At 37.0% G+C, this 21,355-nt stretch overlaps 1 protein-coding gene across 5 annotated transcripts; it reads left to right on the top strand.

Annotated features, from left to right (window-relative positions):
- Window positions 1-1,394: 1,394 nt before the first annotated feature.
- Window positions 1,395-17,991, top strand: BIRC3 (baculoviral IAP repeat containing 3). Of its 5 annotated transcripts, none has more exons than XM_081238906.1 (10): window positions 1,395-1,516; window positions 2,290-2,338; window positions 5,516-8,652; window positions 8,764-8,863; window positions 10,754-10,832; window positions 11,627-11,675; window positions 13,264-13,506; window positions 16,650-16,904; window positions 17,173-17,214; window positions 17,330-17,991. In XM_081238906.1, the coding sequence occupies exons 3-10, from the start codon at window positions 7,800-7,802 to the stop codon at window positions 17,521-17,523; spliced, it is 1,815 nt and encodes a 604-aa protein (XP_081095032.1). In that variant the 5' UTR covers window positions 1,395-1,516; window positions 2,290-2,338; window positions 5,516-7,799; the 3' UTR covers window positions 17,524-17,991. The 5 variants fall into 5 exon arrangements, with proteins under 5 accessions (XP_081095032.1, XP_081095030.1, XP_081095029.1 ...); XM_081238904.1 differs by having other exon boundaries at window positions 2,290-2,392; XM_081238905.1 differs by lacking the exon at window positions 1,395-1,516 and adding an exon at window positions 1,558-1,893 and having other exon boundaries at window positions 2,290-2,392.
- Window positions 17,992-21,355: the final 3,364 nt, after the last annotated feature.

The raw sequence follows: 21,355 nt of genomic DNA, 5'->3' as shown, positions 1-21,355 counted from the left end.
GTAGAATGTTCAAGGACAAAAAGCATTGATATAATATTTCCGATGATTAAAGATGAGCTGATATATAATGATGGGGGGTATCAAATGGCTATGGTATTTGTAGTCCATTGAACACATTTAAAAGACTGCTGATCAATTTTATTCTAAAACATCTATGTCTACATTTTGTAGTTCCTTAGCAACTACAACAACTTTTTTGTTTTAATCTTAAGTTAAAAATATGCAGAGGAATATAGTTTTTCAAAATTATTTTGGTAGGTACATGATCATAAGTATATAAGGAGCACAAAATTTTTCCCACTATCTCAAGGGTGAGTCGAAAATGGCTTATAAGGTTTTGAACTAAGCAGGCTCAAAAGTGAATTGAAATCTCCACATAGATAAACTTAATCTTTTTGGTATATTTCCAATTGGAACTCTAACTGCTGTGGGCAGCCAAATCCACCTAATCCAGAAGATATCCCAGCTCATCCTGACTGTACTGCATTCTTGTTTCCATAGGATGTTGAAGTACTGAGTAATATTATGGGTTCTGCCTTTAGTGCTTGATATCTTTGATTTACTGGAAGGCAGGAAAATCAGGTGAGCTCTCCCAAGCCACCTGTTACCCTGGCATGCACTGTCTTTAGATAATTGTGCTTAAATTTACTGCTTAGGCAGGAAATGTTGAGGAAAATATGGCAGTGCAGTTAGACTCTGACTTCAGGTTTCTATGAGACTGTCATGGTAATTTAGACATCTCCCCTGTGACACAAAAGGCTAAAAGGCGGACTTTGTTTTATAGCCAACTCCACCCTAGTTATAAAAACAAGCAACGAACCAAAAAAAAAAAAAAAGATTTCAATATAGCAGACTAAGATGGTAATCTCAATCTTTTAAAACACTAAAAATAAACTGAAAAGGAGAATCTTGTGATTTTTTTTTTACAAACCCCTACATTTCCATTCATGCTTTACAATTATAACAGAATTAGAACAAAAAGTAAAAATTATCAGAAAGAGTTCACAAAGTTTCGCGGTTTTTTTTTTTATTATGTGGGAGATGGACCTTTTCCAGTCAGGCTGACCAATGCTCATCTTCCCCCTCACAGATTATCAAGATTTCCTCTGATCCACGAACAAAGAAGCAAAGGTATTTCAGTAAATGCCACGCCGATACGCCCCGGTTAAGAAACAGTCACGCTTTTCGGGTCATGGAAATCCCCGAGTGGGTCTGCCAGGCCACTGATTAAGGGGAAGTGCGTGTGGTTATTACCGCTGGAGTTCCCCTAAGTCTTAAGAGGAAAGCACCAGCGAACAAGCAAACCGCTGGGAGGAGTGCGGGACAAATGGAGCGGGGTGGGTGTGGGGAAGGGGAGGAGCGGGGGGTGGGGGAGTGGGGAGACGTTTAAAAGGCAGCGTGAGACTCCAGCCCGCACCGAACAGCGGGCCGACGGCTGTCACCCGCCAAGACTCGGCCGGCACAACCCGACTGCCGCGCACCTGCCGGGGTCGGCAGGCCGGCCGGTAGAGCTGAGGTGAGTGAGCCAGAGTGCGCGTGCGCGCGACTGTTTGTGTCTGTGCGCGTGTCCGTGCGCGCGACCCCCAACGTCTCCGCACTGCGTCCCATGCGGGCGGGGGTCACGTCTGCCGCTCGCCTAGGGGCGCACGGTAATCAGACGTGCTGCAGGACCCAGAGGTCGGCTCCAGGCCGGCTCTCGAGCCGACCAGGGACGTGAAGAGAGTGGGAGCCCGGGCGGCCCTTCCCGGCGCGGCCGCGCTGGTCCGGCCAGTCCTCGCCGCCGCTCAGACTTGCCCTCCAGCCCGTGGGGCCGCCGGGTCCGGCGCTGCCTCGCCGACACTCACTTTCCGTCCGCCTTCCTGCCGGGTGTGCAGTTCCTGTTTTCCTTTTGCAGTGAGTCAGTGGAATGGGGAAGCTTTGACAGTTGGTTTAACTCGATTGCCAAGAGATATCACCGGGCCTTAGACGGTGCCAGATGAGCTTCAGCACAGAGCCTAAAGCAGAGCTTGGGCATAGTAAGGACTCAGTAAAATCTTTTTTTTAATGGACAGATGGAGGAGTGTTCCCAAGTGGTGGCAGAAAGAGCAGATTTTTGGTGGTTTTCCTGGTGATCAGCATGGAAACCCTGTAGTGCTCTTAATCTAGTTAGTAAAGTGCTGGAGGTATTTAACCGATCCTAAACTAACAGTAATATTAACTTTGTTTGCCATTATTTGTTGCTAACATTAGGTGTTTCTAAGACCCACTATATTCAACGACTCCCTTAGAAGACTTTACATGTGTTTTCAGGTTTAATTCTCACAGTCCTAAGAAGCACTTGCCCAGGATCACACCCCTGGTATGCGGAGACTGAATAATATTGGAAACTCAAGATGTCTGACTCCAAAGCCTGGTATTAAACCATAACTGAGCAGACTTTGTAGTCATTAATGTAAAATTGATGTCCTTAATACCATGCAAGTGAGGGTGCTGCGGTCCTGGGGGGCTCAGTCAAGTTAGCGAAATTCACTTCTCAGCAAAAAGTCTTAGTGTCTACATTATATGCCAGGCTGAATGGCTGGTGGGAGTGGGAGGGCTGGTACAGAGCTGAAACAGTTCTGCTGTGAAGGAGCTCACAGACTAGGGGGAGGCAGAGAGAAAAGGCACACTTAAACTCCAGTGTCTGAGACATGGATGTGCTAAGTGCCCAAGAGGATAGACACACCCAACATCGCTGGCATCAGGGAGGTTGCCCACTGGAAATGATAGAGTAAGAAGAGATGAGGTTGGGGACTTGAGCCAATCTGAGAAGGAGCCACAAGAAAGGAAAGAGGAATCCCAAGAGGGTGGTATCAGAAGCCAAGGGACTAGAACATTTCTTAGAGGAAGTGGACCCCAGTGTCAGGTGTGAAAAATTCCACTGGTTTGGGGAAAGAAAAGATTGGTGTTACTCATACTGAGAGTGGTTTTCTGCAGACACAGAAAACAAACATGGTTACCAAAGGGAAAGGTGGGGGATGGATAAATTAGGAGGATGGGATTGACATATACACACTACTATATATAAAATAGATAACCAACAAGGACCTACTGTACAGCATAAGAACTATACTCACTATTTTGCAATAACCTATAAGGAAAAAGAATCTGAAAAAGAATATGTATATATGTGTATATATATATATATATACATATATATATCTAAAACTGAATCATTGTGCTGTACACCTGAAGCTAACACAACATTGTAAATCAACTATACTTTAAATAAATAAAAGAAAAATAGAGAGTGGTTTTAAGTGATGCTGGCTAAAGCCAGTTGTATTGGGAAACCTTCACCATAGACAGTTGTTCATTTCATTTGGCTGTGAAGCGAAGGTGAGATACAGGGTAGTTGCTAGAGTGAAAAGTAGAGTTGAAAGAGGGTTTTTTGGTTTTGTTTTCATTTGAAAGCTGAGACAGAATTAAGCATGCTTGTTATATTGAAGGAAAAGACCCAGTAGAGAGAGTTGAAGAAATGAGGAGGATGGGGTTAAGAGCAAGGTTTCTGAGGCCAGTGGGGGAGGATGGGATTCTTTTAAGTGAGGCAGTAAGTGGGTTGTGAGCAAAAAGAGCATGGATTTGAGAATGTGAAAGGATTACTACTCAATGATGTCTCTTTGAGAAATCGAAGGCAAAACAATCTACTGAAAGTGAGATGGGGAGTTGTGGAGGAGAAATTTGAGGAAGGTATTGAAGGTTTAGAAGAGTTGCATAGGCCAGTGGGCTAGGCTTAAGAAGAATTGATGAGAGATAGTGGAGGGCCAGCCAAGGTGGAGTCTGACGTCATGCTGGTCTCTATCTACAAGGTTGTAGATCTTCCCCAGCAGCATTTAGAATTCTAGGTGTTGGAAATGGTTAAGACAGAGTTTGAATGGATCCAGGGTTGGCATCTTGGCATATTTTTGTATATTTATTGTATAACTGTTGCCTAAATGTCCACAGACATGCCTTGTTTCCACATCAAAGCTTCTTTAGGGTAAGATCTGTGTAAGGGGTTTGAAATCTCATCTGCATAGGGACCAGGCAGGTGATATAAATGAACAAAACTAGGGGTGACTTTTTTAAACAAAAGCACACTTTGCTTACATACTTAACATGTAGGAATAGTCTTCCTTTCCACAAAGAAATATGTTACTCTAATTTTTCTTAAAAAATGTCCCTCTTTGTCTACCTTTCATTTTTGTTACTTTTGATAGACACAGGTATTAGAACAATTCCACTTTCTTCATAATTCTACTGTGAGAAAAACAGCAGTGCCAGCTCAGTGACAAAAAGCAACTGACAGTCTCCATATCAGAGTGCCAAAGGGGAGAGCGTGTGCCTTCCCTAAAGGGTGCAGCCGCCGCTCGGCACTAGCTGATTGTTGCCATGCAGGAATATATGCCCGGTGTAGCCAGGTCTTCTGATTTTTCAGGATAAGGTTGGGATCTAGAATGTCATGGGAAATCTCTTACTTTTTTTTTTTTTTTTGGCCCCTCCATGTGTGGCATGTGGGATCTTAGTTCACTGTCCAGGGATTGAACCCGCGCCCCCTGCAGTGGAAGCACGGAGTCTTAACCACTGGACCACCAGGGAAGTCCAGAAATCTCTTACTTTTATTTATTACTTTTTTTTTACAGAAATCCCTTTAAAAATTTATTTTATTTTATTTTATTTTTATTTATTTTTGGCCGCATTGGGTCTTTGTTGCTGCGTGCGGGCTTTCTCTAGTTGCGGTGAGCAGGGACTACTCTGTGTTGCAGTGCGTGGGCTTCTCGTTGCAGTGACTTCTCTTGTTGTGGAGCACGGGCTGTAGGCGCGTGGGCTTCAGTAGTTGTGGCACACGGGCTCAGTAGTTGTGGCTCGCGAGCTCTAGAGAGCAGGCTCAGTAGTTGTGGCGCACAGGCTTAGTTGCTCCACGGCATCTGGGACCTTCCTGGACCAGGGCTCAAACCTGTGTCCCCTGCATTGGCAGGCGGACTCTTAACCACTGAGCCACCAGGGAAGCCCAGAAATCTCCTACTTTTAAAAAATGTTGGTAATTAACTAAAACATTAAATGTACTGTGGTATTTTTCCAAGAAAAATCTTACTTGGAAAACTGGTGAAATTCAAATAAGGCATATAGATTAATTAACAGCATTGTATCAGTGTTACTTTCCTGGTTTCTATGGTTATATGTGGATATGTAAGTGCAGGATATGTGGGAACTCTTATTTTTATAAGTTTTCTCTATGTATAAATTAATTGCAAAATAAAAGTTAAAAAAATTAGTGAAATGCTGGAGTCCAATTCTGTGCAAGCCAAACATAATACCTCTGTTGACCACCAATTTGAGCCTTCTGGTTTTCATCTGGGATTTCTTGGCCTCTTTAGTACCTAATACAGCACCTTGTATGTCACAGACATTCAGTAAATACTAGTGCTCTGCTTTGGAAAAAATGTTTAAAAAGAGATCATGGTGTTACATCTATGAATTATTTGACTTTTAAAACTGTCTTTTTTTTTTTTAACAGGTTTTACAAAAGAGACGAACTGTTCTACTTCTTCTAAGTTCATTCCAGTTTTTTCTATAAATCAAAACATCTCAAAATGGAGGCCTAAAACTCTTAAAAGGGACTTAGTCTAATCTCCGGGAGGTAGTTTTGTGCATGAATAAACAAAGTAGTTAACAGGAGTTTTTGGTATCCAAAGAATGTTAATTTTTAAAATATGATCTGGTTATAAGAGGTATAACTATAAAGTAATAATAAGTTTGATTCTGAATTTGATTTGTGGATATAAAGAAATGATTGTAGCTGGGACACATTGTTGAACTACTTTTTTCAAAGTTGGCCAGGAAGTTTCCCACTGGCTGCTGTGTAGAATAGAAAAAAGTACCTGTGTTTGGTAAAGATTTAAAAATGAGTGACAGTTATCTGGAACAAAGAGTTAATATTCAACCCTCTGCTAAATTAGAGAAACATGCATATAAAACCTTTGGTATGTTAAAAGATTTCTGCAATGACAAAGAAATGCCAAGAACAAAACTTTTTGATAGGTGCAACAAATTTAGAGCAAGTATGAAAGATAAATATGATGACTGGTAAAGAAATTAACCATTTTTAAGACTTGATATTTTGAAAGTCAAAACTTTAGTTTGTTCAAATGGGCTGTTATTTCTGAGAATAATTAGAATGAGAATGATGACTGGATGGTTACATTTTGGTAAATGAACAAACTTATTCCAAAAGAAAATTCACACAGAGACAGTAGTAACACCAAGAATGAAAGGAATACTGAAGTTAGACATAATAATTTACCTCTGAGGGCAATTATCACTGGTATTTAGATATGTTTCTACTCCCACCTGGAAATAAAGCATTGAAGTCTGCAGTCAAAAGCCCCAACATATGTGGGACCCAGGAAGCATGCTTGCAAAACACTTCTAGAAAAAAAAACCATGTTGACTTGTTTATTGGTTATTACTGACATTATTGACACAGAACCTACTTACTAATAGCTACTTATAATTGAGAAATTCTGAACTTTGAGATCTCTGCTGTTCAAAAGAAGTGGATTGTGACAAAATAAATTTATTATTTTTTGTCATGATAAATTCTGATTCAAGGTATGCTATCTGTGAAATAATTTCTGACCAAAGCCAGATTTTTTTATCCTTTTTTTTTTTGATTATTTATCTTAGCTTGCAGACTCAGCACTCTGACTTTTGACTGTTTTTAAAGGTAAATCCATTATCAGGAGATTTGATGTTGGTTCTCAACAGCATGAAGCTGAGTCTAAAAGACCAAGTGAGCAAATATATTCATCTCTGATAATTTATTTGAAATGCAATGTTTAATTTGCTAAGATCTAGTGGTATTGCTATGACTAAGCAATCTGGTACCTGTCTATGGGAAGTAATTATTATTTAATAAATCTTGAAACCAGGTCTTGAGATGTATGAACCAATTCTGTTACTACTTAAGCTCTTTATTTGGAAGAAAATTTTGAATTGTTTTGTTCTCCCTAATAAAATTGTTGTAGGAAGAAAAATTAATTTGAGCAAGATTTTGGATAGACTGTATTTCATTGAATCTAAGATGTCATCATTTGTAAAGCACACCATTATTTTATGTACCTCTAAGAAATAAAAATGCTGTTAATTAAAATGTGACATGCCATTCATTAATTGTAAGATACCTCTCCATAGCAGAGATATTAAAACATGCATCTTAGAATCAGTGAAATATGATAGTCCATTCTTTTCCTCTTTCGAGGTAGGTCTTATGCTTTTTTTTTCTGGCTACAAAATTTCACAATTTAAGAAAAGCAAAATAAACATAGTTTGAATATTTTTGTGTGTATAGGACACTTACACAGCATAGCTTTCTGCCGAAACAAACTAGCTATGTGAGACATTTTATCTTCAGGCTGACTGGATGTCACTGAAGCATACTAGTGGAGAGGGTGACCTACCTGTGGAGATATCTGACACTAAGTGGCATCTTGATGACCTAAAGCACTCTACACTTTTATGAATGGTTTTAATTTTCATCGCAAGGTACTGTGTAATATCATGTTTACACTGTATGCAAGAGTATACAAAGGTGCAGGTACATAACTGGCCCTTAAAATGTATCAATATAAGATTTAGAATCTTGCCATGCTATAACCCTAAATGCATAGAAGAAAAAAGAATGAAAGATTTCCTGTTCTAAGTGTTCAATCTAGTACTAAAATTAATAAAAATCAAAACCCATGCACAAAACTACCTCCCCAGAGAAAGGCTAGTCCCTTTTCCTCCCCATCCATTTCATTATGAACATAGTAGAAAATAGCGTATTCTTGTCAAATTTGATGAAAAGTGCCAACATATTTGAATTGAAGTATGACTTTTCATGTGAGCTGTACCGAATGTCTACCTATTCGGCTTTCCCCGCTGGTGTTCCTGTCTCAGAAAGGAGTCTTGCTCGTGCTGGTTTTTATTATACTGGTGTGAATGACAAGGTCAAATGCTTCTGTTGCGGCCTGATGCTGGATAACTGGAAACAAGGAGATAATCCTATTGAAAAGCATAAAAAGTTGTATCCTAGCTGTAGCTTTGTTCAGAATCTAAATTCAGTTAACATCTCAGGAGCCACTTCTCAGCCTACTTCTCCTTCTTCAGTAACAAATTCCACGTACTCATTACTTCCAAGTTTGGAAAACAGTGGCTATTTCAGTGGCTCTTATTCAAGCTTTCCATCAAATCTTTTAAACTCTGGACCAAATCAAGATTTTTCTGCCTTGAGGATAAGTCCCTACCGTTGTGCAATGAATACCGAAAAAGCCAGATTACTTACTTTCCAGATGTGGCCATTGACTTTTCTGTCACCAACAGATCTGGCAAAAGCAGGCTTTTACTACATAGGACCTGGAGATAGAGTGGCCTGCTTTGCCTGTGGTGGAAAATTGAGCAACTGGGAACCGAAGGATGATGCTATGTCAGAACACCTGAGACATTTCCCCAACTGCCCATTTTTAGGAAATCAGCTTCAAGGCACTTCAAGATACACTGTTTCTAATCTGAGCATGCAGACATATGCAGCCCGCTTTAAAACATTCTGTAACTGGCCCTCTAGTGTTCCAGTTCATCCTGAGCAGCTTGCAAGTGCAGGTTTTTATTATATGGGTAAGAAACTTAATCTGATAATAAAAAACAGATATTCACCATGTGTTATCTCATACATTTTAGTGGTCAAATTATATGTATTCATAAGTTTTGGTCCAAAATTAATTTTAGGTCACAGTGATGATGTGAAATGCTTTTGCTGTGATGGTGGGCTGAGGTGTTGGGAATCTGGAGATGATCCATGGGTGGAACATGCCAAGTGGTTTCCAAGGTAATTGTTTTGAAATTTTTTTTGCAAATATGTGTGATTATTGTGAGAGGAGTTATATGTGTTTACCTTATAATCAACTGTTACTTTATTCTTTGTTTCAAAAATACATTTATGAATAAATTTAGGAGGTATTACTTAGAAAAATAATTACTTAAAAGGTTTCGATGGAAATTTAAGATAAAGCGGAAATAATTTAGGGTTTCTTTGTGTGTGTAATTATATATATATGTATATTAAAATAACATATGCTCATTATAAAACCAAAGTTACACATTGTAGGAAAGTAGGAAAGTACAGAGACAAAAAAAATTTAAATGTCCAGAAATCTCACCACCTAAAGATGACCACAGTCACCATTTTAGTGAACATCTCTCCAGAGACATCTCTTTATGCATATGTACATATATACGTAAATGTATACAATTTTACATGAATTAGATATATTTACTGTTTTGAAACGCTTTTCAGTCAACATGTTTTGAACATATTTCCATTTATTCAACACTCAATAATATTAACTGATTACCTATTATCAGGCACTATTGTAGATGCTTAATATACTCAGTTGAACAAAACCAAGACTCCTGGTCTCATATGCTAAACTTACAGCAGGAGAGGACAGACAATGAATAAAAACTTAATAAATAAGTTATATAGCATGTTGGAAGATAATAAGTGCTATGGATAAAAAGAAAAAAGGGAGGGCTTCCCTGGTGGCGCAGTGGTTGAGAGTCCGCCTGCCGATGCAGGGGACGTGGGTTCGTGCCCCGATCTGGGAGGATCCCACATGCTGCGGAGCGGCTGGGCCCGTGAGCCATGGCCGCTGAGCCTGCGCGTCCGGAGCCTGTGCTCCGCAACGGGAGGGGCCACAGCAGTGAGAGGCCCGCGTACCGCAAAAAAAAAAAAAAAAAAAGAAAAAAGGGAGCTTGGGTAAGAGAGATCAGAGGCACCAGGCTGGTTACAATATTAAGTAGGGTCATCAGAGTAAATCCAGACCCATCTCATCTGTTTTGATCACTACATAGCATTTTGTTGTCATGTCTTACACTTTTGATTATTCTATACTTGTTTATGCTCTCCCTTTTTTTTTACTAAAATCAGGTAGCCTATAATTTTTCATGGTCAACACTTTTAGTATTTTTAGTGTTGATTACTAAACTTAGTATCCTAACATTTGCATTATATAATTTTTTATATGATACTATGTCTTCATTTATAGCAACTTTGCACTCCCCAAATATTTCAAATTTCAAAAATTATGAAGATTAAAAAGAACACCTTACATAGACATTTTTAAAAAGTGCTGCTAGCTTTCTATTGTGGTAATTTTGTGAATATATAAAAAGAACAGTAAATTTGCTTTGGTAGTGTCATGAATTCATTTTGTACTTAAATTTGACCATGGATATACATTATCTAGAAACTACCAAACTTGTGAATGTCTGACTTCTTAGAAAATGTGTTCAGCTTCCACATTCTTTCTATGTATATTTTTAGCTTTTAAACATACAAAGCTTATGTATGAACAATATCATTTATTAGAGAACTTTCTACCTGTCTCCTTGGCTCATGAATGTTCAGAATGTTTTTAGGAATCTTAGAATAGTTGAAGAGAGCAGCAAGGACCTCGGAATGGAGACAGCCTTACTTATCTCAGTAGACTGAGAGCCTCACAACCCTTATCCACATCAGCCTTGGCCGAGTACCAGTTACAGCCTTCCTCTTGCTTACATCATCTTACCTTTGAGTGCAGTATCTCTTATCACTTCCTATATGCCAAATGAATAGTCAAGTGGATATAATTATGTTTATGTTCACTTGAAATATTTAACAGTCTACAAATGACCAGATTAAAATAACCCCCCAGATTTAACTTCACTTACATTTTAGGTGTGAGTACTTGATACGAATTAAAGGACAAGAGTTCATCAGTCGAGTTCAAGCCAGTTACCCTCATCTACTTGAACAGGTAGGGACAGTTTTTTGGTTTTTTAAATCATTCATTAAATTCATTTTCTGATAAATTATTTTCTGATAATTACAGAGAGTAGTATTTTAGTGAAAAGACAAGTCAATTTAAAAATACATTTTCTTTTTTCAACACGCAGCATGATCTTAGAGAGTGCTATTCTTTGGATAACAGCAGATCCAGAATTAGAAACCTTCTGAAAAATAATATTTAAGTTATGTTTCTGAGTATTTCTCCAAGAAAGTTGCAATAAATTAAATTATTTGAGGAAAAACATTGACTGGATACTAGCAATTAATAGTTTTACTATATAAATTTTTCTTAAAAGGATTTGAGGAAGATAACTGTATTGCTCTTTCTAATCTTCCCAGAAAAGCAAGTAAGAACTTAGAGAATAGTTTGAGAGTCAAACACTTCCTAGCCACAGTCAATGGAAATAAAGGGTCCAGCTTATCCCAAAGGAGCACCCAGAAAATGGAAGATCTTTGGGGTGATAGGCAAACAGTGATTGTCTTACAGTCACTGAAAAGGTATAGCCCTTTTCCTGCCTTAATGAAAATGGATTTTATTTGTTAATACACACATACACATGCACACACGAAGAAACTCTATTAGTTTATGGCCTACAGAATTGCTGTTGAATGTAAATGAAATTCTGCTTTTGACATAAAAAATTATGTTGCCAGTAAACATGTCAGTTTGCAATAAATTGAATAAATTAGGTCTCTTGATTAATTTTTATTGCAATGAACAAGATAAGATTTACATTTTAATTTATATACATTTTTTTGTAGCTGTTATCTACTTCAGACAATCCAGAAGATGAAAATGCAGAGTCACCAAGTATGTATACTAATAATAATTACTGCATTTAAATGTTAGAACCATTTGATACTGTTAAGATTGAAAGTTGATAATTATAATAATGTACATTTATATTATGATTTATAATTTACAGTGAATTTTCAAATACATTATTGGTATTTTTCAAATTTTAGTGCATATCATAATTGCCTGAGGAACTCTAAAAAATATTATAGATTTCTAGTCTCCACTTTAACCCTACTGAATTGAATCATAGTATCTGAAGGTGGGGCTTGAGCATCTATAGTTTTAACAAGCTTCAGACATCCAGCCTAACCCTTGTTCTCAGACCAGTGTGGGAACGGATGCACTATGACATTAGATTGCATACATATTCTTTCTATGAAACGGAGAGAGTAGAAAATAATATTCTCATTTTTCAGTAGGTACTCAGAGGCTCAGAGAGGTTAAGTGACTTGTCCACCACCTTAAACTTGAAAGGTGATAGAGCCAATATTTGAACAAGCTCTTCTCCCTTATCTAGTGTTAAATTCAGTTCAATAAATATTTGTTGTGCTTCTGCTATTCTGGGGAAAGAATAGAAAATAGGATAAACATAACACCTGCTCTCATGAGCTAGTGGTCTAAGGAATACAGGCAAATATACAGAGAGGAGAACAGTATGGAAAGTAAAGTGTGCTCTGAGAGCACATGCGGGACAATTAGCCCAGACTTGGAAGATCAGAAAAGCTTATCAGAGGAAGTATTTGTCTTAGCACAGAATCAAAGGGAAGAATAGTAGTTAACCAAATAACAACGGGAGGAAAAGAATATTCTTGGCAGAGAGAACAGCACATGAAAGACTTAAGTGACAAAAGAGAACAGGCACACTTGAAGAACTGAACAAAATCCTGTACGGCTAGAAGTAGGATTTGCGAACAGGTGAATGAATGAAGCAGGCTAGCTTAAGAGTGGTCAGCCCTGTAGGCAGAATTTGACCCAAGAGCCATCAGTTTGTGGCTTCTGGGATAGAAGGCGAATGAGTAAGTGGCAAGAGATGAGGCTGAAGGGGTAAACAGGGTCCAGATTGCATAAGATGTTGTAAGGCACAGTTGAATGTTATCCTAAAAGCAAAGGAATCGTTGTTGGAATTTAAGAAGGAATGTGACACATTCAGATTTGTGTTTTTAAAAAGTCATTTTGGTTACAGTGTTGAGAATGAATTAGACAGGAGCAATAGTTTAGGAGGCCTTTGCAGTAATAGATATGAGTGATTACAATTGGCCTCTTTCAAAATTATGTTAAACATATTTGATTTAGAAAGCTCATTTGCTCATTCAACATGGGGAAAAAGGAATCTCAGTGCTGGTGGGGATGATCCCAACATTCTGTTTCTTTCTCCCACTCATATTTATGCCAGATAATGTGTATTTTGAATCTGAATACAATATTCCATATTCCTATTTTAGTGACTGAACATGTATATCATTATTTTAAATTTAAGAAAGGTAATACAAAATAGTACCTACACATTTTCTGGGCCTTATGTTTTTGATATTGTAATAACTCGCAATTTAGAAAATACACAGACTATCCCAATATGCGTTAACTTCTTTATTCCGTATAGTTATTCATTTTGGACCTGGAGAAAACCATTCAGAAGATGCCGTCATGATGAATACGCCTGTTGTTAAAGCTGCTTTGGAAATGGGCTTTAGTAGAAGGCTGGTAAAGCAGACAGTTCAGAGTAAAATCCTAGCAACTGGAGAGAATTACAAAACTGTCAGCGATCTTGTATTAGATTTACTTAATGCAGAAGATGAAATAAGGGAAGAGGAGAAAGAAAGAGCAACTGAGGAAAAAGAATCAGGTACACATATTTACTTACAGTCTCCATTTCCGTAAGGATGTTGCTGTACCTAAGTTATTGAAAATATTGTCAGTCCAATTGGATTTTAAGTTCAATATTCTGCATTTGAATTCTGAAAACTTCCTTCACATTAAAATATATTTGCATTCCTTATTAGTAAATTGAAAATATAAGTACATATATTGAGTGAAAGCATTGTTTCCTGCTTTTTCTTAATTTCTATTTTTATTCTGGGTAATTGACTGTGTATGTAGTTATTCATGGCACATTTTTGATCCCAGACTAGTTGCTCACTCCTCTTTGCTATAAATTGGGGTGGTATCAGGGACAATTATTAATTTTAATATTAGCGTAACAGTGTGTCTCAGCCTGTGACTATAAATTAATGTAAAATTATGATTAAGTTTCCTATTTGACCACACAAGAACTGAATTCCCCTTTGGAGTGTCCCTGTGTTATTTAGGGGAGCTCTAAGACACTGTTTCACATTCTCCCAAGACAAGTTATCCGTGCCCTTCCATGCTAGCCTTGTCTGCTCCCTGTTGCCTCTACTGTGTTGAGGCTTATCCCCTCCTCTGGATGAGCATGTTCATTCTCATCTGGTTGCTCCACTGCCATCATCACTCTGGCCTAGACAAAGAGAAATGTTGGTCTCTCCTTTGCCACTCCTTCTAAAGCATGGACCAGATCCAAGAGTCCTTTCAACACAGCTGAAAACAGATTACAACTTTTAACAAGCTCTTACTGGAGATTTAGTGATAACAGAAGGGCATTACATCACAGATGGCAGTTGACAGCTATAACTGTATGTGGCCTCTCTTGGTGCCCCTAAGCCCGTCCTCATGAATCTCTTTGCCTAGCTCCTGATTCATCTCTGTGTAGCTCTGACCAGTTTTAACAAATGACTAGGAAAGTCCCAAGCAAAGCTCAGGCCCCCAAATATCCACAAAGCCCAGAATGAGAAAGCTTTGCCCCATATCCTTGTCCAAGGCCATCTGGGACCTCTTTCTTCCCAGGATGGTTGACAGTGAGATTGTCCACTCCATTCCCGGAAAAATCTACCCCTCGCCAACCCAGACAAACATATCAGATCCCAGTAATACAGCATCCTCTATTTACCAAAGTGTGAATTATTCAGTTCTACATGTCACCAATACAGCAGCAACATAGCCCAAGATCATCTTTGCCCAGCCAAATTCTCCTTTTCATTGTGAAGTGAAGATAGGGCTGCATGTCCTTCCTGTAGTCCTCTCAGTCTTACCCCACTGGTCATCAGTGAACAACTGCTCAAGGAAGAGAACACCCATTTCCACAATTCTTTATAGACCCTATGAAGTCTAAAGCCATCCAGCTATAAAATACTTATCTTTCTTCCAAAAAAAACATCAACAGTTTCCAGAGTTGACTCCAAGTCAACAGTATACAATAACTTGCATGGTCAAAAATATCTGTTAGCTTCTCGGCTCACTGTTATATCCATACTACCTAGCACAGTATCTGTATATAGTCTGTGCTCAAGAAATATTTTTTTGAATGACAATGAAAATACTTACCTTTACATTACTGATTACTTTATAGTTTCCCAGAACAGTAGGTGAGTGATTTCTTGACAGATGTGTAAATAAAGAGGCAACTTAGGATTTTTTTTCCAGGATAAAAGAATAATATGCTTCAAAGGTTTATTCAAGTCTTCACCTCTTATAAACCAGAATACAGTCTATGACTTTGAAGTGAGACTATTTTCTGCAGCTACTAGCAATCCAATTTTAGAAATCTTAAGAATTTCAGAGAACTTCTTACATTAGTTTAAGTAAAATGTAATTAGAAAAATTAAAAATTAAAAAATTAATATACTTTAACATCAAGTATAAATTATATTTAAATTTTCTAAAATATCACTACTTCTTAACCATAGATTACTTAACAATATGTTAAGTTCTAATTCTTCCATCCCTCTGGCTGTTATTTCTTTGTTCCTACTGCTGTTTAAATTGATGAGGCCTGATGGTTCATTTGTTCACCAGGTATTTGTGGAACATTGACTTTGTGCCAGACACTGTTCTAGGTCTTGATCCTTTTCTCATTTATTCTCAGAGCCTCAATTCTCTTCAATATGTATATCTCGAGCCTGGACTTTCTGACTAAGCACTGTTTTTTATTCCTTATTAAACAGTTCTATTTATATGTCCTATTATTTGACAAAGTCAGAGTTTCTAAAATCTAACGATCATCTCCCCTCAAATAATTCTTCTTTAGACAGCCCAACTTCTCTTTTTATTTTATAGAAAAGCTTTATGGATCATGGTAAAACTATATGATAGTTAATTAATAAACTTTGAATCATAAGTCATATTCCAAAGAGATAATAAAATTGCAGAGTTTCAAATATAAAATATTTTACCACTAGATACAAAATCTAGATCTGGAAGAAGAATACAGAGATCCTATAGGACAGGAAGGTATTGACAAGTAGGATTTATTTTTCAAAATGCTGTTAGTGCCTTTCCCCCCTTACTATAAAACATTGAGGTAATAGCAATATCATGTCTAATTTTGGGAAATAATAATTAATTAATAATTTCATCTTAAAATGGAATTTTAAAGAAGTTTTATGGGTGACTGATAATTTAAGAAAAAAATGTTCTATCATTTTAATTCCCTTGATTTTGCCTTTCCCCACTTTGACTAGATTGGATTAAAATTTCAATTTTACTTGGTTCTAAGTTTTATTTGGTTAAAGCATTGGCAGTATTGCAGAATGGTAGAGAGCACAGATTATGAAACCAAATTGCCTCAGTTTGACTTTTGCTAGTTGTGTGTCCGTTAGCAATTTACTTGCCTCACTGTACCTCTATTTTCTTACCTGCTAAATAAGGGTACTAGTACCTACCTCAAAGGGCTGTTGTGAAGATGAAATGAGTTAATACATGGAAAGTGCCTACCACAGTGCTCAGTGTTAGTTCTTATTATAAGTAGAGTTACTATCAAGCACAGGGCATCAGGTACCCCCAAAGCTAGCAATCAACTTCAGTGCCAACTGATTATGAATTATGGTTGTTTTCATTCAGTTATATGTGTATATGTGGAAGGAAGTTTGTGGGCAGAGTTTGAACGTGATTGTGTTTGTGTTCTTTTCTATAAAGATGACCTATCATTAATCCGGAAGAATAGAATGGCACTTTTTCAACATTTGACTTGTGCGCTTCCAATCCTGGATAGTCTACTAACTGCCAGAGTGATTAGCGAGCAAGAAAGTGATGTTATTAAACAAAAAACACAGACATCCTTACAAGCAAGAGAACTGATTGATACTATCTTAGTAAAAGGAAATTTTGCAGCCACCATATTCAAAAACTCTCTACAAGAAATTGACCCCATGTTATACCAGCATTTATTTGGTGAGTGCTGGAAAATTACTTTTGGAACTTCCTAGGTCAATTGAAAATATGCTTTTATTAATGATTTGTGATTATTGAAAATAATTCAACCTAATTTATAAACTATTAATTGTACAAAAAGATTGAAGGCTTTCATTGCCTTGACATTATGAAAATTATCTATAGTATTTGGCCAGAGTCTAAACTGTTAGTTTAAAAATATATATTCTGTGACTAAATATTGTTAACCTTATTTGTCATAGTAATGCTTTTGCTTTTTCTCCCTTAGTGCAACAAGACATAAAATACATTCCCACAGAAAATGTTTCAGGTAAAATAGTATTAATAATTTAAATCAGTAGAAAACATTGTTTTTTATTTTCTTGGCTTTTCATTGGAGGAGAAGCAGCAAGTTGCCTTTTATTAAAATTTTTTTCTCTTCTTAGATTTACCAATGGAAGAACAATTGAGGAGACTACAAGAAGAAAGAACTTGTAAAGTGTGTATGGACAAAGAAGTGTCCATAGTGTTTATTCCTTGCGGTCATCTAGTGGTTTGCAAAGATTGTGCCCCTTCTCTAAGAAAATGCCCTATTTGTAGAGGTACAATCAAGGGTACAGTTCGTACATTTCTTTCATGAAGAAGATCTAAAACTTTGTCTTAACTTTAGAATTAGTGGATTACATATATTGTAATTTTAACTTTGATACTGATTTGGTTTCTTTAAGATTTCTTATTTATTTACAACAATTTTGTTTTATATAAATATTTATCTAAAACATGAACATACATATTTTATGTAGCATGGGAATGATAGGCTTTTGTTTTTGTGAACAAAAAACAGGGATAGCACTATAAGCACAATACTAAATGAAAATTTCAGCACTATTGAAAATGTAAGTGAAGTAAAATTTAAGATTTTGAACTGACCTTTCAGAATTTTAAATATTTTGGAGCTGTATTAAGGATCAGGAACATGGGTTCTCTTCCTTTTTCCATCAATGTCCTTTACATAGAAGGTCTTGACGTTTGTTGAATGACTTTTTCAGGACATGATGTTTTTGTAAAGAATTCTGTGAGGAACATTTTAATAAAGCATTCAAAATTACTCTTGTTCTTAATACCTTCATTTCTATGATAATCGGATAGTTTACTGACTCCCAGCCTCCTTCCATACCTCCCTAAGACCTCTTGAATATTGAACTACAGTTTAGATCCCTTTCTGTAAGATGCTTCTTAATTTATACTTGTAGAGCACAGGGGTCAACCACACCTGGCTTTAATCTATGGGATTTTATAGGATGTCTGAGTCAAAATCAAATAATCTTCCCAGTAAATTTCTTTATTCATTTGTCTGTTGGTTCATTCAAGGAAGTCTCATCCCTGCCCTACCCATTGGGAAAAGCCCCTAGTTTTATTCTAACCACTTTGGTATTAATTCTGGGACTTGAAAATACACTGGTTAGCAGTGTTTGGAACAAACAGCTTGTTCTCATAAATCAATTTGTTCTGTACTGCCAGTGCAGAAAAATTTCCTCCTTTGCATTACTTTTTGGTACTCAACATGTTCAATTCATAATTCTATATCCTTTGCTTCCTGTAGAGTTTTTAGGGCTTTAAAACCAGAAGTGACACTATAGTTGGGAATAGTCTGGAGAGACAAGTAAAGGCCAATCATCTAAACCAGTTCTAGATGTCTGCTGGAGTTCTACAGAAAGATTAGGAACCAAGCAAGAGGGGGAGATTCCATCTCTTCATTCTGATGCCGGGAGACTACTTAGGATGCAACTGATTTTGCCTCTTTGTTAGAAAATTCAGTTGGCTAGCCTCATGCTAACCACAGTGTCCTGCTGGGGTGCAAGGCTGAATCCATTGTATTATTGCTTAGGTGATTCGTAACTCAGCTTTAAGATAAGTACTTAGATAGTATATACCCTTCTTGCAGCAGTTTTTTTAATCTGGTTCTCAGTTCATACTACACTTAGTATTTGAACTTTGCCATCTCCACTGTGAAACACTTGCTCATTTCTCATTTTGGTAATATATGTATAGCTAACATAACCAACTTATTTATCCAAATATTTTGTTATTTGCCTAAGTGTTACATTGAAATTTTGTTTTGGAAAAAAAAAGTCATTATAGATAATAATGATAGCTTCACTTGCTGATGGCATGTCAGGCATTAGGCATGTTTTTAGGTGCTTGACATGCATTCATTCATTTGATTCTCTCCAACTTCACCCACCATCCAACCTGGCCTTCAGTCCCCAGAATTGGGTAGATAATTTAAACCTCAATATACCATATATAATAAGCGTTATAATTCAGAACTTTGCAGTGGGCTTAATTTCATACTTAGGTTATGCCCCTTATAACTTCCATCCATTCTTTTTATCCATTTCCTTATATTACTTGATACTATTAGCCATTAAATTCCTTTGCAGTCACAGGCAATGTCATTCAAACATCTTTACCTCCTTTTGATGTCTTGCACATCATAGTAGACAGTGTGGATGTTTACCATGTAAGTTCCAGTCAAAACTATCAGATGGGATGTTTAAGAGACTTACTATTTTAGAAGCAACACTAGTACCCTTGAAACAAAGAGTATTAGTAGGTCAGGATTACTCATTCTTTTAAAAACTGTGCCGACCCCTACCCTCCTAGTAAAGAAGAGATAGGCAAGGTCCAACCTCTGGAGTTTGTACCGTGCAAATACAATAATAGGTATTTTGCTCTTTATCAGATTCTGACATGGCCCTATATAGTTTTCAGCCTCATTTTCTACCACTTTCCTCTTGTTCACTATATCTCAGCTATCTTGGCTTTCTTCAGTGTCTAAATAAACATGGCAAGCTCTTTTGCTTCAGGATCTTTGACTGGACTGTTCTTTCATTTACTCTTTCCCTGACAAATTTCTACTCATTCTTCAGGTCTTACTTAGCTTAGATGTTACTTCTTCAGAGAGGCCTTCTCTGACTTCCTCCATCTAAATTATACCCCTTAGACTGTCTTTCTGATGGCCTATTTGTTCTTTTTCTTCATGACATTTACCACAATTTGTATTTATACATTTGTTTAATGTCATGTTCTATTGTCAAAATTTCTGTGAGAAAAGGAACTATGTGTTTTGTTCACCAGTACGTGTCTAGCACCTAGCTCAGAGCCTGACATAGAATAGGCCCTTACTGAAAAAAATGAGTTAATAAATGAATTTCTATGAGTGGGGGTGGGATGTGAGAGGGAATTTCTTCCTCCTTAATTACCACTGCTGTTAAAGTAATAAGGCATAATCATTGGTGGAGAATCATGGGCCAAATTCTGCACTTCTTTAGATATCAAAGGGAATTTTTAGTGAAGAGCGATCAACTTAGTTAAAAAACGATTTATGTAGGAGATGGGACTTGGAATTATTTTCAGAATGATGAAGCAAGGCATTTCCAGTTAGGAAAGAGCATTTTAGAAAGGTACAAATATGGGCATTAGAATCTTAATAATAACAGTAATAAACTGACACTGAACTTGCATGTACTAAGTGTCTGTATGTATTATCTCATTTGAGAATCACTGTAACTTAAGAAAGACAGTATATAGCATGGGGATTAAAATTGCAGGTTTTGGGTTCAAATTACAGCTGAGTAATCTTGGACAAATTATTTAACGTCGCTGTGCCTCTGAGTGCATCTGTGTGGAATGGGGATAATATAGCAACATCTCATGGGATTGCAGTGAGGATTTAAAGAGCTGATGCATGTAAGATGCTTAGAGTGCTCAACAAATATTAGGTAGATACTGTTCTTGTTTTATAAAGATGAAAAAACAAAGGTTTAGAAAGTTTTAGTATATTGCCTAAGGTCTCACAGCTGGTAAGTAAGAGAGTTGGGAGGAGAACCCATATAAAATACTACCATCAACTGGAAGAGACCTTAGGAATTCTTTAACAGTCATCTTGCTACCAGGATATTTGAATCATATCTATAAGGAACCTCTCAAAAAGTGCTCATCTGTCAGCTTTATTATCTTAATGTAATAGGGGTGGATACAATAGAACTTAGGTGATGCCTAAAAATAGTGATCTATATGTTCTGTCAGGCCAAAATCCAATTCCAATTAGCTTAAGCATATTATGTGATACCATACTATGATATGCGATGATATATAATACCATATCTTAGGGTACCATTTTTCAAACACATGTAGACACTGTTATACAAAATCAACATACATAGAAAAGCATTGTTAAGTTTGCTCAAAAGAGCTTTTTCAATATGATTTATCAATTGATGGATATTAAAAGTGTCAAACTATAATGTGGATATCCTCAAAGTATTTTGAGAGGTCTTCATACTTTAAGATATTGGGAAGCATTAGTTCAAAATAGGTCTGTGTTCGCTGATATATTAGTCCCATGTCAGGCCATTGAGCACTTGAAATGTGGCTTAGTTTGAATTGAGATGTGTGGTAAGTATAAA

This window comes from Mesoplodon bidens (assembly GCF_964165515.1).
Source record: "Mesoplodon bidens genome assembly, chromosome: 7".
Taxonomy (NCBI): Eukaryota; Metazoa; Chordata; class Mammalia; order Artiodactyla; family Ziphiidae; genus Mesoplodon; species Mesoplodon bidens.
This window is presented reverse-complemented; position numbering and strand designations above follow the sequence as displayed.

Coding starts and splice junctions, on each gene's coding strand:
- BIRC3 (XM_081238903.1), top strand. CDS start 7,800: ATGAACATAGTAGAAAATAGCGTATTCTTGTCAAATTTGATGAAAAGT. Junction 8,653..8,763: donor TGCAGGTTTTTATTATATGG/GTAAGAAACTTA, acceptor AATTAATTTTAG/GTCACAGTGATGATGTGAAA. Junction 11,676..13,263: donor TGAAAATGCAGAGTCACCAA/GTATGTATACTA, acceptor TATTCCGTATAG/TTATTCATTTTGGACCTGGA.